Raw genomic sequence first — 13,494 nt, forward strand, 5'->3', positions numbered from 1 at the left:
TCAGTTGTACATGTTTGTGAGGGATATTAGCAGTGTCACTCTCAAAATGAGGCAGCTCAGGTTTTCATGCATGTATCAGTCTGATAATACTGATTTTTGTGTTTTCTTCACACACGAGCTAGCTGCAATAACTGTGTATTCCTGTTCTTCAGAGGCCAGTGAGCATGTCAACCAGTACAATTTATAAGATCTGTAAGATCATACCAAAAAGACACCATGCCCAAACCAGCTGTAAAGCTATGGCATTCACAGAAACATCAGGAATGGGTGTCCCCTATTTGCATTTTGTACAGAGAGTATTAAGCATTTGTACTCTGCTGTAGATCTTCACAGTGTATTACAGTACTGGCTTCTGTTCTACCTGTGTAAATCACTGGCAGGCTGCTCAGGAGCTTGAGGTTGCTGCTGTGTAGCAACTTTCTACTTTCAGTGAATAATGTACATTTATTTTGAATAATGAATAATTAAACAATTTTTTCAAATAGAAGCACGTTAGTCAACTTCAGCAGCACACAGCCTAACTAGCAAACTTCTCAGTAGGTGTTTTTTTCTTTTTTTCTTTGGCATATTGTTTAAGAAAAAAAAAATCAACTAATCCTCTGCCTGTGCATATCAGTGCCTATGAAAACCAGTCAACCCAGCAGAATATAGGCAAATCTTTTTGAATGCTAGATGCTCTCTCAGACCAAAGACCTTTCCTGAATATGTAAATGACCATAGCTGTCTCATCCTGTATAGTATAGCCCTTCATGCATTAATCTGTCCATTTAAATACACTGGAGTGTTGAGGAAGTAAAGCTATGACCTGTCCTGATGGAGATAAACTCATAGGTCATTGGGGTTTTTTTCAATGTGAATCTTCATTAGTACAAAAAAATGTTGTCAGTTGAGTCCTGACACTTGCCATCTATAAAATTAAGTAAAATTATCACTGATATTCTGTGTAAATAACTGTGAATTATTTTTAATATAGATCAGCAATTTAGAGATGTCAAATATGTCCCATATTCTGGCTGTGTGAAGTACATTTATACAACATCTCCAATTATTAGATCTACATTATTAGTTGTGTAATTTGAGGTTAACTGTAATAGATGTTTGGGAGAGAGAAGCTAAATCTCTCTTTACATGGTCTTGATAACAATAGTGTTCCTTTTCTGAATCACACTGGTGTGATTAATTAGTTAAATGCCTGTGTAGCAGCACGGAAAGCAGGTAGTCTTCTACACACTTATTTTGTTGTATAATGTTGCTATACTCTTACATGATTTACATGTTTCCTGGAAAATTGTTTATGCAGTAAGAGTGATTGTTTCTTGTGGATTTTGTATCAGGGTGACCCTGGCTCTTCTGCGGCTGGAATTAAGGTAATGGAGCTCTAAAGAAATTATGCAGGGAGAAGAGGGGCGGTTGGTTGGTCTGTGTAACTTTACAGTGTCACAGACATTTTGGGTATCATTGATGCTATGGCTTTCCACAGCTCCATCTTTCATTCATTTCCTCAGATCTGATGTCATTCCTCTCTTTTCTTTTAGGGTGAACCTGGTGAATCTGGACGTCCTGGACAAAAGGTACTAACTGGAATGTTCAGTTTTCCTTTTCTTCTGGATTTGTGACAAATGATGTTACACCCAGGTTACCACTGGCACTTACCTGTACTGTGATGAGTCCAATACAGTACAATTTAGCCACCCAGTGCTGTACACATTTGGTCTGTGTTTATTTTGTCTTTTTAAAAGGCACAGGAATGATGATACTAATTAACATGAAAAGCAATTTTGACTAACCTACCTTCCCTTCTAGCCACAGCACACTTTTTGCATTCAAAGCTTACCCCATTGCAGCTGGTGAGACTAACAAAGAATGGCTCTGCTCCTTGGGTGATCACAAGCTAACCCTGCATGTTTGACTATTAATCTTCAGACTGTGGTACACTCTTAGTTCTGATCAGGAAGAAAATTAATATTGGTTAGAATCCCTTTCATATATGAGAATAGAATCCCCTTTCACATGTGAGAGGAATCAAACCATCAGTAGCACACAGTGTATTTGGAAGGACACAGACCAGGTAATGCTGCTCTGTTCTTCCTTCCAGCATAAGATTCCCTGGGTGCTGTGTGGCTGAGGCTGCTCCTTCAGGCAAAGGTCCTGCAGGAGTTACAATAACTGCATGAGGCCCTCTGGAGCTGGGGAATGTGCTCTTTGAATCCACAGTACATCAAACACAGTGAATGCTGTGCCTTCAGCTCCCTTTTGTGAGAACAGAGGGCAGGTCCTCCAGGGAGAGAAAAGAGACAATGAGAGAACTGGATTCGTGCATTGCAATATTTTGTTTCCCTCTGGAGCCATTGGCACTGTTCTTGCCTCTTACAACACTGAAAATATTCCACTGCACACTGCTACCAGAGTCAAACAGAGTCCTTCTGCCAGTTGAGATATTCCAGATACACAGTCAAGAGCTAAAATTCTATATAGTGGATGGCAAGACAACCATTTTCTAATACTCAAGGTATTTTGGTGACTAAGCAAAACCCCAAACCACATATAAATAAGAAATAAATAAGAAATTAGGTCTTTTTATTTAAGAAATAATAACTCTCATCAGAGAATAAGTAAGACTATTATGGTTGCAAATGCAGTTCCTTAGTAAAGTGCAGTTTTAATTAGGAAAGGTAATCAAAGCAGTTTAAAGCTATCTAATCCACAGAACCATTCAGTGTGTGCATTCTGCAGCATATGCTTTGCTTGGGTAATAAACTAGAAAATGCACTTAAGTGCCTATGGAGATTCAGACTCTCATTAAGTGGCTGCCATGGAGGCAGAACTAGTGGTGATTTATCAGCAGGCTCCTGGTTCTCAGTCCCAGGCACTCAGACTTGATCTAATTTAATCAACATGGATGAGTGAGAGGTATGCAGTTCAGACTTTCTGTATTCTCACCTTCTTTTTCACACTAAAGGAGGGCTTAGTGTCTTCCTTCCATTCACCTCATGATTTCCCAGTGAGTCACACTCTTGTCCCAGCCCCAGCCATCAGTTCCCATAACATGCCCAGTCAGCATGCCTCCTCCAGCCAGGGCCCATGTCTGCTGCCCTGCACCCCTGCTTAGCAGGGACTTTTCCACACCCCCAGAGGTTGTGGGAGGCTCTTTCTCCAGTTGGAGGCACGTCTCTGCCATCTACATCATCTCAATGCTTTTCCCCTTCTCTATGTCCCTTTCACATTTCCTTCCTGTGTCCTTTCTTCTTTCTTGTATCTTCCTTTTTCATCTTCTTCTAGTTGTCCCTTATCCATCTTCTAAGGACAAAAATGTGTTGAGCTGCCCACCTGAATACTATTCTCACGAAATGAAATGTGACAGTATTTCAGCAGTCTGACAAGGCTGTTCTGGGCCACACTGTGTGCTGAGGTGACAGAATGTCCTACTCTAGTATGAAATAGAGTTAGTATACAGCCTTGGTTTCTTTAAAAGTCATTCTTCTCATAAATCATGCTCAGGATTGTTGTATTAGGAAAGGTCCAAAAAAGAAAACACTTATGCACTCACCTACAATGCTAGTTGTAATTAAGAAATAATGATTGGTTTCATTTTGTTTCATATCGATGCATCTTTTAGAGGCATTTTCATTGTTTTAGATTACTGTGGCTCTGAACTGGCTTTGGTGGATTCTTTCTGCTTATTATGTGTGGGTGTATAGGGGTTAGCCCTGTCCCAAGACTGAAGAGTAACCTACTGCAGCAACACTAACATAATATCAATTATAAATATTCCAGTTCTGTGCTTACAAGTGAAATTTACTGCTTCCATGAATAAGTGGGAAAAGTTCATGGCTGCAGTACCATATGTATGGCTGCTCATGCAAAAAGTGCAAAGGCAGAGTAGGGATTTGGAGTTAAACTTTTGTTAGTGCAGTGGAGCATTATTCTCTTGCTAGAGTAGTAACCCATTTTCTCCTTTAGAAAGTGAGAGTCAACATACCAAAAAGTGTCTATTGAAATGAAATCCTAGCCTCTATTCTTTTATCTGATTTTATAGTTAATATTTTGAGACTGGAATCATTCCTGTGCTTTTAGGAAATTTGAACAGTTAGAACTTTGGAGAAACTAAAACAGACAAAGAAACTGTTATCAGATCCTACTATACCACTTAAAATCATTCCATTTGGTAAAGTGATTTGCAGCACCTCTATTGTGTTTTTCATTTTGTGGCAGAATGTAGTTTTGTTATGAGCATTTCAAGTCTGTTTAATATCTCTGCCTCAAAGAAGTGTCTCTGGGTAGTGCAGTTTGATGAACACCTGTATTATGTGTAGATGTGTTTATGTTTGTGTACTCTCATGTGTACATGAGTGTGTGGATGTGTGTAAATGTGTGTGTGTACACAGGCACATAAAATACTTTAGAAATACAAGCTGTAGGTATCAGCCCAAACCACAGAGTTGAAGTCTGGATTTCTGTAAAGCTCATGAGTGTAAAAAATCTGGAATATAGTTCAATTCATTATAAAGGTAAAAGTTGGCTTCAAAGTTCAAACCTGAGCTTCCAGAAAGTTCAGGGAATATTCAGATCCAAGGTGCTGGTTAGAATCCATCTCTGTATTGGAATAAAATCCCCAGCCTTTAAAATACATGTTGTTGCTCTTTTTATTTTTCTGTTTATCATCTTTATTTCCCTAAACATCTTTCCATTTAGTTGGTATCTCAAATGACCATTTGTGAGAATGTTGTCATTCTTGTCTCAGACTAATTCTGAAATTAATACATTCTATTTTCAATACTTGCTACAAAATTACCTTGCAAATAGAGTTCTATAGGTCTTTTCATTGTATTTTAAAATAAGCAAGGGTTTTCTGAGTAAAGCAGTAAAAGGTTGCATTCCCACTATCCTTCATGACACTGTGTATATTCAGAGATAAATAACAAGCTGTGAAATGGTGCTGTGGATAGCTCTATAAAACTGATGACCCAGTTATAATTAGGCAGTCCTGCTTGAACTGTGCAATTTAAACCAAGCTCTTCTGAATGGCTTTGTAGCTAAATCAGACAGTCACACAGCACAGAGTTGAAAATGGAACAGAATTAAACATCTGTCATAAGTATGGAACTTAAATGGCAGTGTGTAAAATGAATCAGTGCTGCTTGTTTTCTTCTCTTTTGCTGAAGGCTGATGTGAATTCATATTTGGCTTTCCTGACATGGAGTTTCAGCCTGTGTGTCATCTTCACATTGAAGATTACCAGAAGATATCTAAGTTTTTAACATGACTCTTACTAATTGTACATTTAAGTCACTCATTTTGAAAAGAAAAACAATCCTGCTCGAGCTGGTTAGCAATCATTCATGCTCTTTTATCTTGCTGCAGAATTTACAGGGCTGTTCAGTGGATAGTGACCATCACTGGATAATGTCTGTAATATTATGTAATTTTCCTGTGTAGGGTGAACCAGGCCTTCCTGGGCTTCCTGGACTCCCTGGAATAAAGGTAAATAAACTGTAGTACTGTTGTACTGGGTGGGAGCACCACAATGAGGGGGGAAATGCAAGAATGTGGCTCAAATGGACTGAATGTACTTGTCTTACATCTTTTTCTGTGTCTCTGGTATTAAACTGGGGTTTTTTTACAGAAAGTTCTCACATGGAAAATTGGTTGTCTATGACTAGACAAACAGTGTACCTTACCTTAAAATGTGAGGCAGAACATTCTAGTTATTTCTTTTAAAAACCTAAAATAGCAGAGGTTTTTATATTTTTTTCTTTAATGGAAAAGTCTTGTCATCAAAGTTTTACTTGGTTTCCACTTGGATGTGTGCTTTCTAGTAGCAATATTCTACTGAATTAACCAAGCCTCCACCCAGAGAACTGCATTAATTATGCACAGGCCAGGGAGACCTGGCTCTGTTGACAAAGATACTCTGTGCTCCATTACACTGCAGTGCTTTCCACTGACAAGTCAAAATGTTTTAATAATATTCTGCTCAGTATTAGCTACAGTCCTTGACACAATACCTGGTTTAGTCCCTGGCTTCCAGTCTGTCTGGAATCTTTAGGTAAGTTGATACAAAAGACACATAGTTGGTTTAGTTCTAGCATAAGTGGTTGCATTGGGAGCTGCAGACATTGGCACAGTTTGAGCTGTAACTTTGCAATTCTGCACAGAGCAAGCAGATACACATATCTTGCGTGAGTGCAGATCAGAATGGTCACTTTTCCTTAGTGTCAAAGACTGTTCTTTCAGAAAACAAAATCTCTTTGAAACTTTTTCTTTGCATGCCAGCATGGCCCTGTGTATGTCCCAAGGAGAAAGTTTATAGGATTTCCCCCATAACAAAGAGGATAAGGCAGGATAAGGCAGAGACCAAACTGTTGTCCACTGTGGAAGGATTCAGGATTTATCTCATGGAACGTAACATATGCAGTGATTTTCTCAAGGGACCTATGCATTGCCACAGTGTTGAAGCACAATGTCCCATCTGTGTTACTAGTGAATTATGGGAAAAAATCGAATGTGCATATTAAATTTTGTGTGTTGTAACAGCATAAAATATAGTTCCCGTGGAGGTTGTTCATTTTCTGCAAGAATAAACGCTATCCTGAGTACAGAAGATCATGCAGGGGAAGAGTCTTGTGTGATTAAACTATTTTTATAAGGGCCTTTGGCAGCAATCCATATTCTGTTTACTTTAACAGTGAGCAAAGAGGTAGCTCAGTTGGAGGTCAGTGGAGCATTTACCTGAGGCACTCATCCCACTTGCCAAAAGCAACTGGAGCTGTGGCTGATCTTTGTGGTTCCCATGTTTGTGCAGACCACATGTCCATGCATGTAACCAGTAAATAAAAAAGTCTACATCTGAGTGGCTGCTCTGGGAAAATTATTTGTTGGCAATAAGAACAGCTCAGAAAGGCAGCTTCCAGAATCACCTGAAAGACAAAATGTGAAGTGAAAAACAGATGAAGTGTGGGAGTTTTGCCCAGTGAAAATTTGTTTCCAAATTCAGTGGATACAGTGGAAAAACAGTGCACTTCCCTGCAGAGCAAAATGGAATAATTTGGTCAAATATTAATCATTTAGGAAAATACTTTCCCCTGTTTAAAATCCAGTGCAGAGGGAGACTGATGATGTTTCAGTGAAGAAATTTCATCTAGTGCAGTTCTGCATTGAGGTGACTACCTGCAGCCTGGATGGTGACAAGGAAGCAGAAAGTGCAGGGGACAGAGCAAGGCATATCTGGTCACATCAGACTTGCAGGATGGTTGCTGTTCATTGCAAGGCATTTGTAAGCTCTATATTATGAAGCAGTCTGTAATAAAAAAAAACATAGATTGTTCTGAGTCACTGAGACTGTGTCTGTGGCACGGGCAGTGGTAGCAGAAACCAGAGAATGGCTGGAGTTAGGAATGTAGGCACTCATCAGCAAAGGAAATGTAGCAGTTTCCCTCCTTTTCTCACCCTCCCTTTTATCAAAGATTTATGTACCACCATGATAAGATCATCCCATCGATTTCCAGAAACATCCTCAGCGTTATCTCATGGAGACCCAAATTTCTGGTGATCTGGTTTTGATCAAAAGTTACTTTGAAATAGCAGTGACAGAATGAGAAACTGGAACCTGGAAGAAACTCAGTTGTCTGGACTTGGAATCAGTTGGCGCTCTTATCTTGTGCAAAACCAGGAGAAATCTTACTTGAAGCAGTGACTTCTTTTTCTTTTTTTCTTTCTTTCTTTCTTTCTGGAGTGATCCTTGGGTTTGGGTTTTTTTTTTTTTTTTCTGGGATTTTGGGTTCTGATCCCATGTGGACTTTATAAACTCTCTAAGATATGTCTTTGCTATTCATATCACTATTCTTAATAGTGATATGCAGTAGTGGTATAACATCAAAGACATAGCAGAAACTCCCACAATGTCATTGAAACATCTAAGAACTTGTTACAAAATGTCAGTTTCCATAAGGAAAATTTTTCATAACTAACAGATTATACCATTCTTAGCTATTTGCGTGCCAGCCCAGTAGCTGTTGGCAGAGATTTTTGAGGCTTTTTCCAAACTTTGCAAGAGGTAAGGAAAAGATCAAGATACAGTCCTAGAAAAGTCCTAGATGTAGCTCTTAAATGTTAAGTCCTCTTTTCCTTAAATCTGTTAGTTGAACCTAAAGTTGCTTTCTTGTGAATGTTTCTCTACAGTGGTAGGCTGTATTATGAAATTTTTTAGGTAACTGTGCACATGCACAGCACTCTTCAAAAAAGCTAAACCAACCTGTGCAAATACAAAAGCTGTGCCAGGCATTGGACCATATCTATTCAGCTATAACTCATCTGTCTTGTCATGGCTGAATAAGCTTCCCAAGACATTCAATCCTCTGTGCTTCAACATACATGAAGGATTAATGAATATTAATCACTGAGAAACTTTCAGTTTCTTATAATGCCGTTTCAATTAATTAATCAGTGTTCCTGGGAACCTGTAAGGACTTGGCTGAATGTGATACTGCAGTCTGAATGAGTGGCAACATTGGGCAGACATGCAGTGTCATATCTGAATTCAGGGTATGCAGCAGGGTCTTGTATTACTTACTCTTCTAGACCCATTCCATATGCACATGTGGATGTTTTGGGAGTTCTTCCTGTTCCTCTTCGTTCTCTCCTCCTTTGTCAGGTGGTGCCATGGAGGAAACACAAGTGCAGTCAGTTATTTCCAAGACAGTGAAGGAGCTGTCTGTGACATACTGGAGAAACGTTTCTCAAGCACCTGTTGCTGTTTAGGAATGGCTGGAAACTTAATGAGCCCTGAATGTGTTCCACCTAAACTCAGAATATTAACTCATCGCTCTACTATCCCCCAGCTGATGCCAGGCAGACACAGATGCCTGTCTGTGAAACACAAACTTCATATATCTGTTTTACCTCATAACTTCTGCAGGAGGATACCTACAAAGCAGCACTTGCTTAATGTAATGGAAATCGTGCTTGCCTTCCTTCACTCTCATGTCAGACATCTCTCAAATCTGTTGTGATGCATTTTTTGGCCTGTACAGTTACCAATTTCTTCACTGCAGTGAGAAGCCTTCACAAAACACAAACCTTTTCTCAGTAAAGAGCACTTTTTGCAGGATCTAGATTTTCTAATATTTCTGTCTTTTGTCCCTCAGTTTTTAAAACAAATACTGAACTGAGGCTTACAAGCAAATACAGATGTTTATTTTATTGTGCTCAAGAAAACCATTGAATGGTTTGACATGAGAAGAGAAAGGCTGCTTAGCCCTTCTGCTTTTGGGAAGTATGAAAAGCTTTCTGTGTTTTAAAATTCAGTGGAAGGGGCTGATGCAATGGACTTGTCAGTATGCAGTGCCTTGCATCTTTCTATACAATGGCTTTGGAATGACTTCCCTGGGACTGTACCTGAGCAAGCTTTCAGAAAAATCTGGATAAGGATGTGGGAATTTGAATCCATTTTATATCCTTTTATTTTTCTTTTATGAAAACCAAAGCAATTCTAATTTTTTTCTGGGCCTATTTTTTTTTTTCCTATGCCTACTTACCCTCTAAAGATCTTGCCCTTCAAAGACTGAAAGACTCTCTGCTCCACAGAAGGTATATTTTTAAGGTCTGAAAGACTTGATACTACGTTCACCCAGTTAGTTCTGTTAGAAAAGAAAAATTTCAGAGGAAATGAGAGAATTTTCCAGCTGTATGCATAGAAGTTAGTCTCCTATTTAAACTTTTGTAGAAAAGAAAGCAACTGTTGTTCAAGCTTATGGGTTTAAGTGTTGCTTTTACCATCTGGCAGCAAAATCAAAGGAAATCTGAAGTGAAAAGTAGTTCTAAGCATTTTGGAGTCAGTGCTTTGCCTAAAGCAAAGTTTGGTAAATTCGCCTCTTCTCCCAGGAGTTCTTAAGAAGGCTGTTCACATTTTCCTAATGCAATTTTCTTTTTATTTCCATTCTTCTTCCTGTTTTTATTCCTTGCTAGTGTTAACAGGAAACCTGCAGGATCTCTCTCTCTCTCTTTCTCTCTCTTTTTCTCCCCCACTCTGCAGGTTCTGGGTGTAAATGGGAACTGATCTAAAAAAATAGGACTTAGTACCCACCTTTGGTGGGCTGGGTTTCAGAAGTATCTGTGTGCATTGGTGGGTAAAATACATTGCACGACTGTGCAATGTGTTTTGAGTTTTCCCTTTCCATAATGGAAGTAGATATACAAACATGTATCTATATTGTACACATCTAGCTTTGTTCATTGATTCCAAGCTGTCTGCTTTCCATATATTATGGCAGTCATCAGTTGAATAGAGTAGACATGTAATTTCCCAGAACTGATTTTGAGAATCAAGGCTAGAAAATGAAATCATCACTAACATTGGATGATATGCATGTCAGGGATGCTTATTTGGGTGTTCTTCAAGATAAATTCTTCAAGTTCTTATTAATTTCTCAGAAACCATATCCTCCAAATCTGTTCTTTTCCCTCCTGGAAAAAGCTGAAACATAAGGAACTGAAGCACAGAATGTTGTTTCCTCTAAAAGTATTAATAGTTGGAAGACTGAGCTTATAAGAACAACTTCACAGCATATGTTTTATAGCATGGCTTAATTTTTCATTGTGCAGAAAAAAAGTGCAAATCAAAAATTTTGAAAATACTTGAATAATGTCAAAATCCAACACCTTACTGTATTCAGAAATCAAGTATATTGTTATCCACAAAGAAGACCTGACATCAGTAATCTGAAATTATTTCTCAAATGCGAATTTTTATAAAGGTCAGAAATGAGGTCATGCAAGAAAGCTCCCTACCTTTCAGAAGAGCAACAAAACTCCTTACATTTATCATGTAAATCTTCTTTAACAGAAACAATATGGGGCCAAACTCTTCATCATTTAGCAGTTTGGTCATAGAAAAAAATTAAAAATTAGGTGCTCATTTCAACAAGTGTTTTTATTCTGTCCTGAAAATAGTTACCATGCTGACTTGAAATATAATTAGGCTTAAAGTAAGAAGTCCCTTATATGATTAATGAATGCAGAATTAATCAGAATCATTACTGGTCCTGATAGCACTTTCCCAAAGCAACATACTTTCTAAGCAGACAGAACTTAAAGAAAATTAGACTCACTAAAAAGTAATATATGTCATACAAAGTGAGGCTTGTTGTGAAACCTCAGGGTTTCAGCCAGGTTGTTTAGCCAGGTTTTATTTCCCTAACTCCAAATGAATCATAAAGTCTAAATAGGCATTTGGAAATTCTAAACCACAATTGTTTTTCTAAGTTTAGAGAACGATTAGGGAGTAAAGATATTGTTTCAAATGCGATGAGTGAGCCAGACAACCTGTTTTAACTGGCAATTTCTGAAGCCAATTCTAAAGCGATATGAAAAGCCTTAAGAAAGACCTTATAAAATGGGGTTGGGGTTATTTTTTTATCAGATTTCCTTGAACCTTGTTCATTTCCTTCTTAGGAGCTGAATACTGTAGACATCCTGAGAGGAAAATTCCCATGGACATCAGGCTATATATAAAGTCCCTCTAATGTCCTTCACAAAGTACTTTCTGACTTGTATAGTCTAAGGGCAGCTGAGTTTCTGAGAAATTGCTTCACTGGAGCTAAGTACTGCAGACAGAAGGAGGGCATGAGCAAGTGCAGCTCCACAGACCACCATGGATTGCTCTCTTACAGGATCCTGAGAATTTCACCCTCACTCCTCTCCAGAGTGGAGGAGTTGCAAGTGTTTTGGTTAGATAGCAACCTCAAAAACAGAGTCTTTTTGGACAGCAGATGGCAACTTATGGAAAATCAACACAGGCACCCATGAACCAAATCCAACTTATTACAGCTCTATAGCTGTTCTTCAAATTGTCTTGCATCTCATTTTGGGGTCTTTTTAGATAGCTCTTCTGTATATCCCCACCTTTGCAGGATTCTTTTGGTAGTTAGCCAAGGAAGAGCATCATACTGTTTTTGTTTTAAATATGCTTGTATGTGATCCAGGGTAACACTGAAGGCATTCACTGGTCTCTTGATGTGACTAAAATGAGGACCCTTCCACATCAGTCCTTGTCAGAAATGAACTCTGAGGTCTCCCAAAGTCTGTGACTCTGGAAGAATTTGCCTGCTGGTTCATGCCAGACCCAGGAAATTTTGGATGTCCATTAGACATAGAGGCAGGAGTTGGAATCTCCAAAGCTGTGTGTTCAAGCATGGTTGTGGTCTTCCTTTAGCCCACACAGCTAGGTTTTCTGTTTCATGAAAAAGGTGGAGTGCATCTGCCTTTCTGGAGTTCTCCAAAGAAATTCAGGATGCTTTGGCAAGATTTGCCAACTCCAAGGTGTGCACACAGGAGTCTTGACCTTGGTATGTTTGGATTTCCAAGAGAATTCCAGGGAAAGGTGTTTTTTGTATGTCCTGCCTTGGTGCAGACCTGCCAGTCAGCCCAGGCACAGAACTTCCATGGTCTTGGCAAGGGGGCCAACATTGAACAAAATGTTAGGGAGCAGTGAACGATGTAATAAAGGTCAGCATCTAAATTTCTCTGACTAATTTTAGTGCATAGCTCTAGATAAGAATAAGGATTGAAGTTACATTCCCCTTTCAAATTCATGGTCTAAAGATTGGCTTAGTCACATTTCTATGGGATAGAAAAAATATTGTAATAATCTGACGTAGCTGGAATATAATAAGGTAACCATGAGACTCACAGGTAGGATGTGAATTTCAGAAATAGAAGAGAATTAATTTCATTATTATAGGAAAGGAGGTTTGGATGCCTTTCTGCAGCACAGGTTACTTTTTTAGGCATTCATTGATCTGGATGGGAAAACGTGTGGTATAGTCATTAGAAGAATGATTAAAGAAGGAAGAACCTTCTGTGAGAAAACAATGTACCCATCAACTGCTGTTCTCTGCTGATTATGCTGATGTTTGCATCAGCATAAAACTTTGTATTTCAGGCATTGGGAGAGGACTATGTGTGTCTGTGAAAACAAAGTTTCAAATAATGATGGTGGTGTGTGTCCCAGATGTGCAGTGGAGGCTAATTCTGACCAAATACGGTATTAGAACTACATTGTTAATAAACATTTGCCAAATTATGATATTTAAAACAGGAACTAGCAGTGAAAATGTTGTACTGCTGTACTTTTCTAAATCAAAAGTCCAAATTTTAGATAATTATGGGTTCTGTAAAAGTTAAAGATGATAGTGAGAGTGAACTAAACCTCTAATATCAAAGCTAGCCTCTGACCATTAAAGCTTTGATCATCATGAAAACCAGTTCTAATTATGTCTAGATAATAACCCTTATAAAAATCTGAAGTAAATTACAAGGTGGCTTTTTAATATTAAATTCTGATTGCATTCACATTACACCCTTTTTCTGCTTCAGACTGTTATAAGAGGTGAAAATGGACATTAACAATGTTTGTGAATGATAGTATATAATTTGTTATCTGACCCTCTAGTATTTCCACAGTCAGCAAATACTTGAGAATGAAAATGAGCATGCATG

General features: G+C 38.5%; 1 protein-coding gene across 1 annotated transcript in view; it reads left to right on the forward strand.

The window, feature by feature from the left end:
* Window positions 1-13,494, forward strand: part of COL25A1 (collagen type XXV alpha 1 chain) — a 298,288-nt gene that overhangs the window by 245,185 nt on the left and 39,609 nt on the right. The window contains exons 16-18 of the mRNA XM_079307351.1: window positions 1,335-1,367; window positions 1,536-1,571; window positions 5,437-5,481. Of these exons, the coding sequence (XP_079163477.1) occupies window positions 1,335-1,367; window positions 1,536-1,571; window positions 5,437-5,481 (114 nt within the window). The remainder of the gene's footprint in view (window positions 1-1,334; window positions 1,368-1,535; window positions 1,572-5,436; window positions 5,482-13,494) is intronic.

Source organism: Erithacus rubecula (assembly GCF_903797595.1).
Source record: "Erithacus rubecula genome assembly, chromosome: 5".
NCBI lineage: Eukaryota > Metazoa > Chordata > Aves > Passeriformes > Muscicapidae > Erithacus > Erithacus rubecula.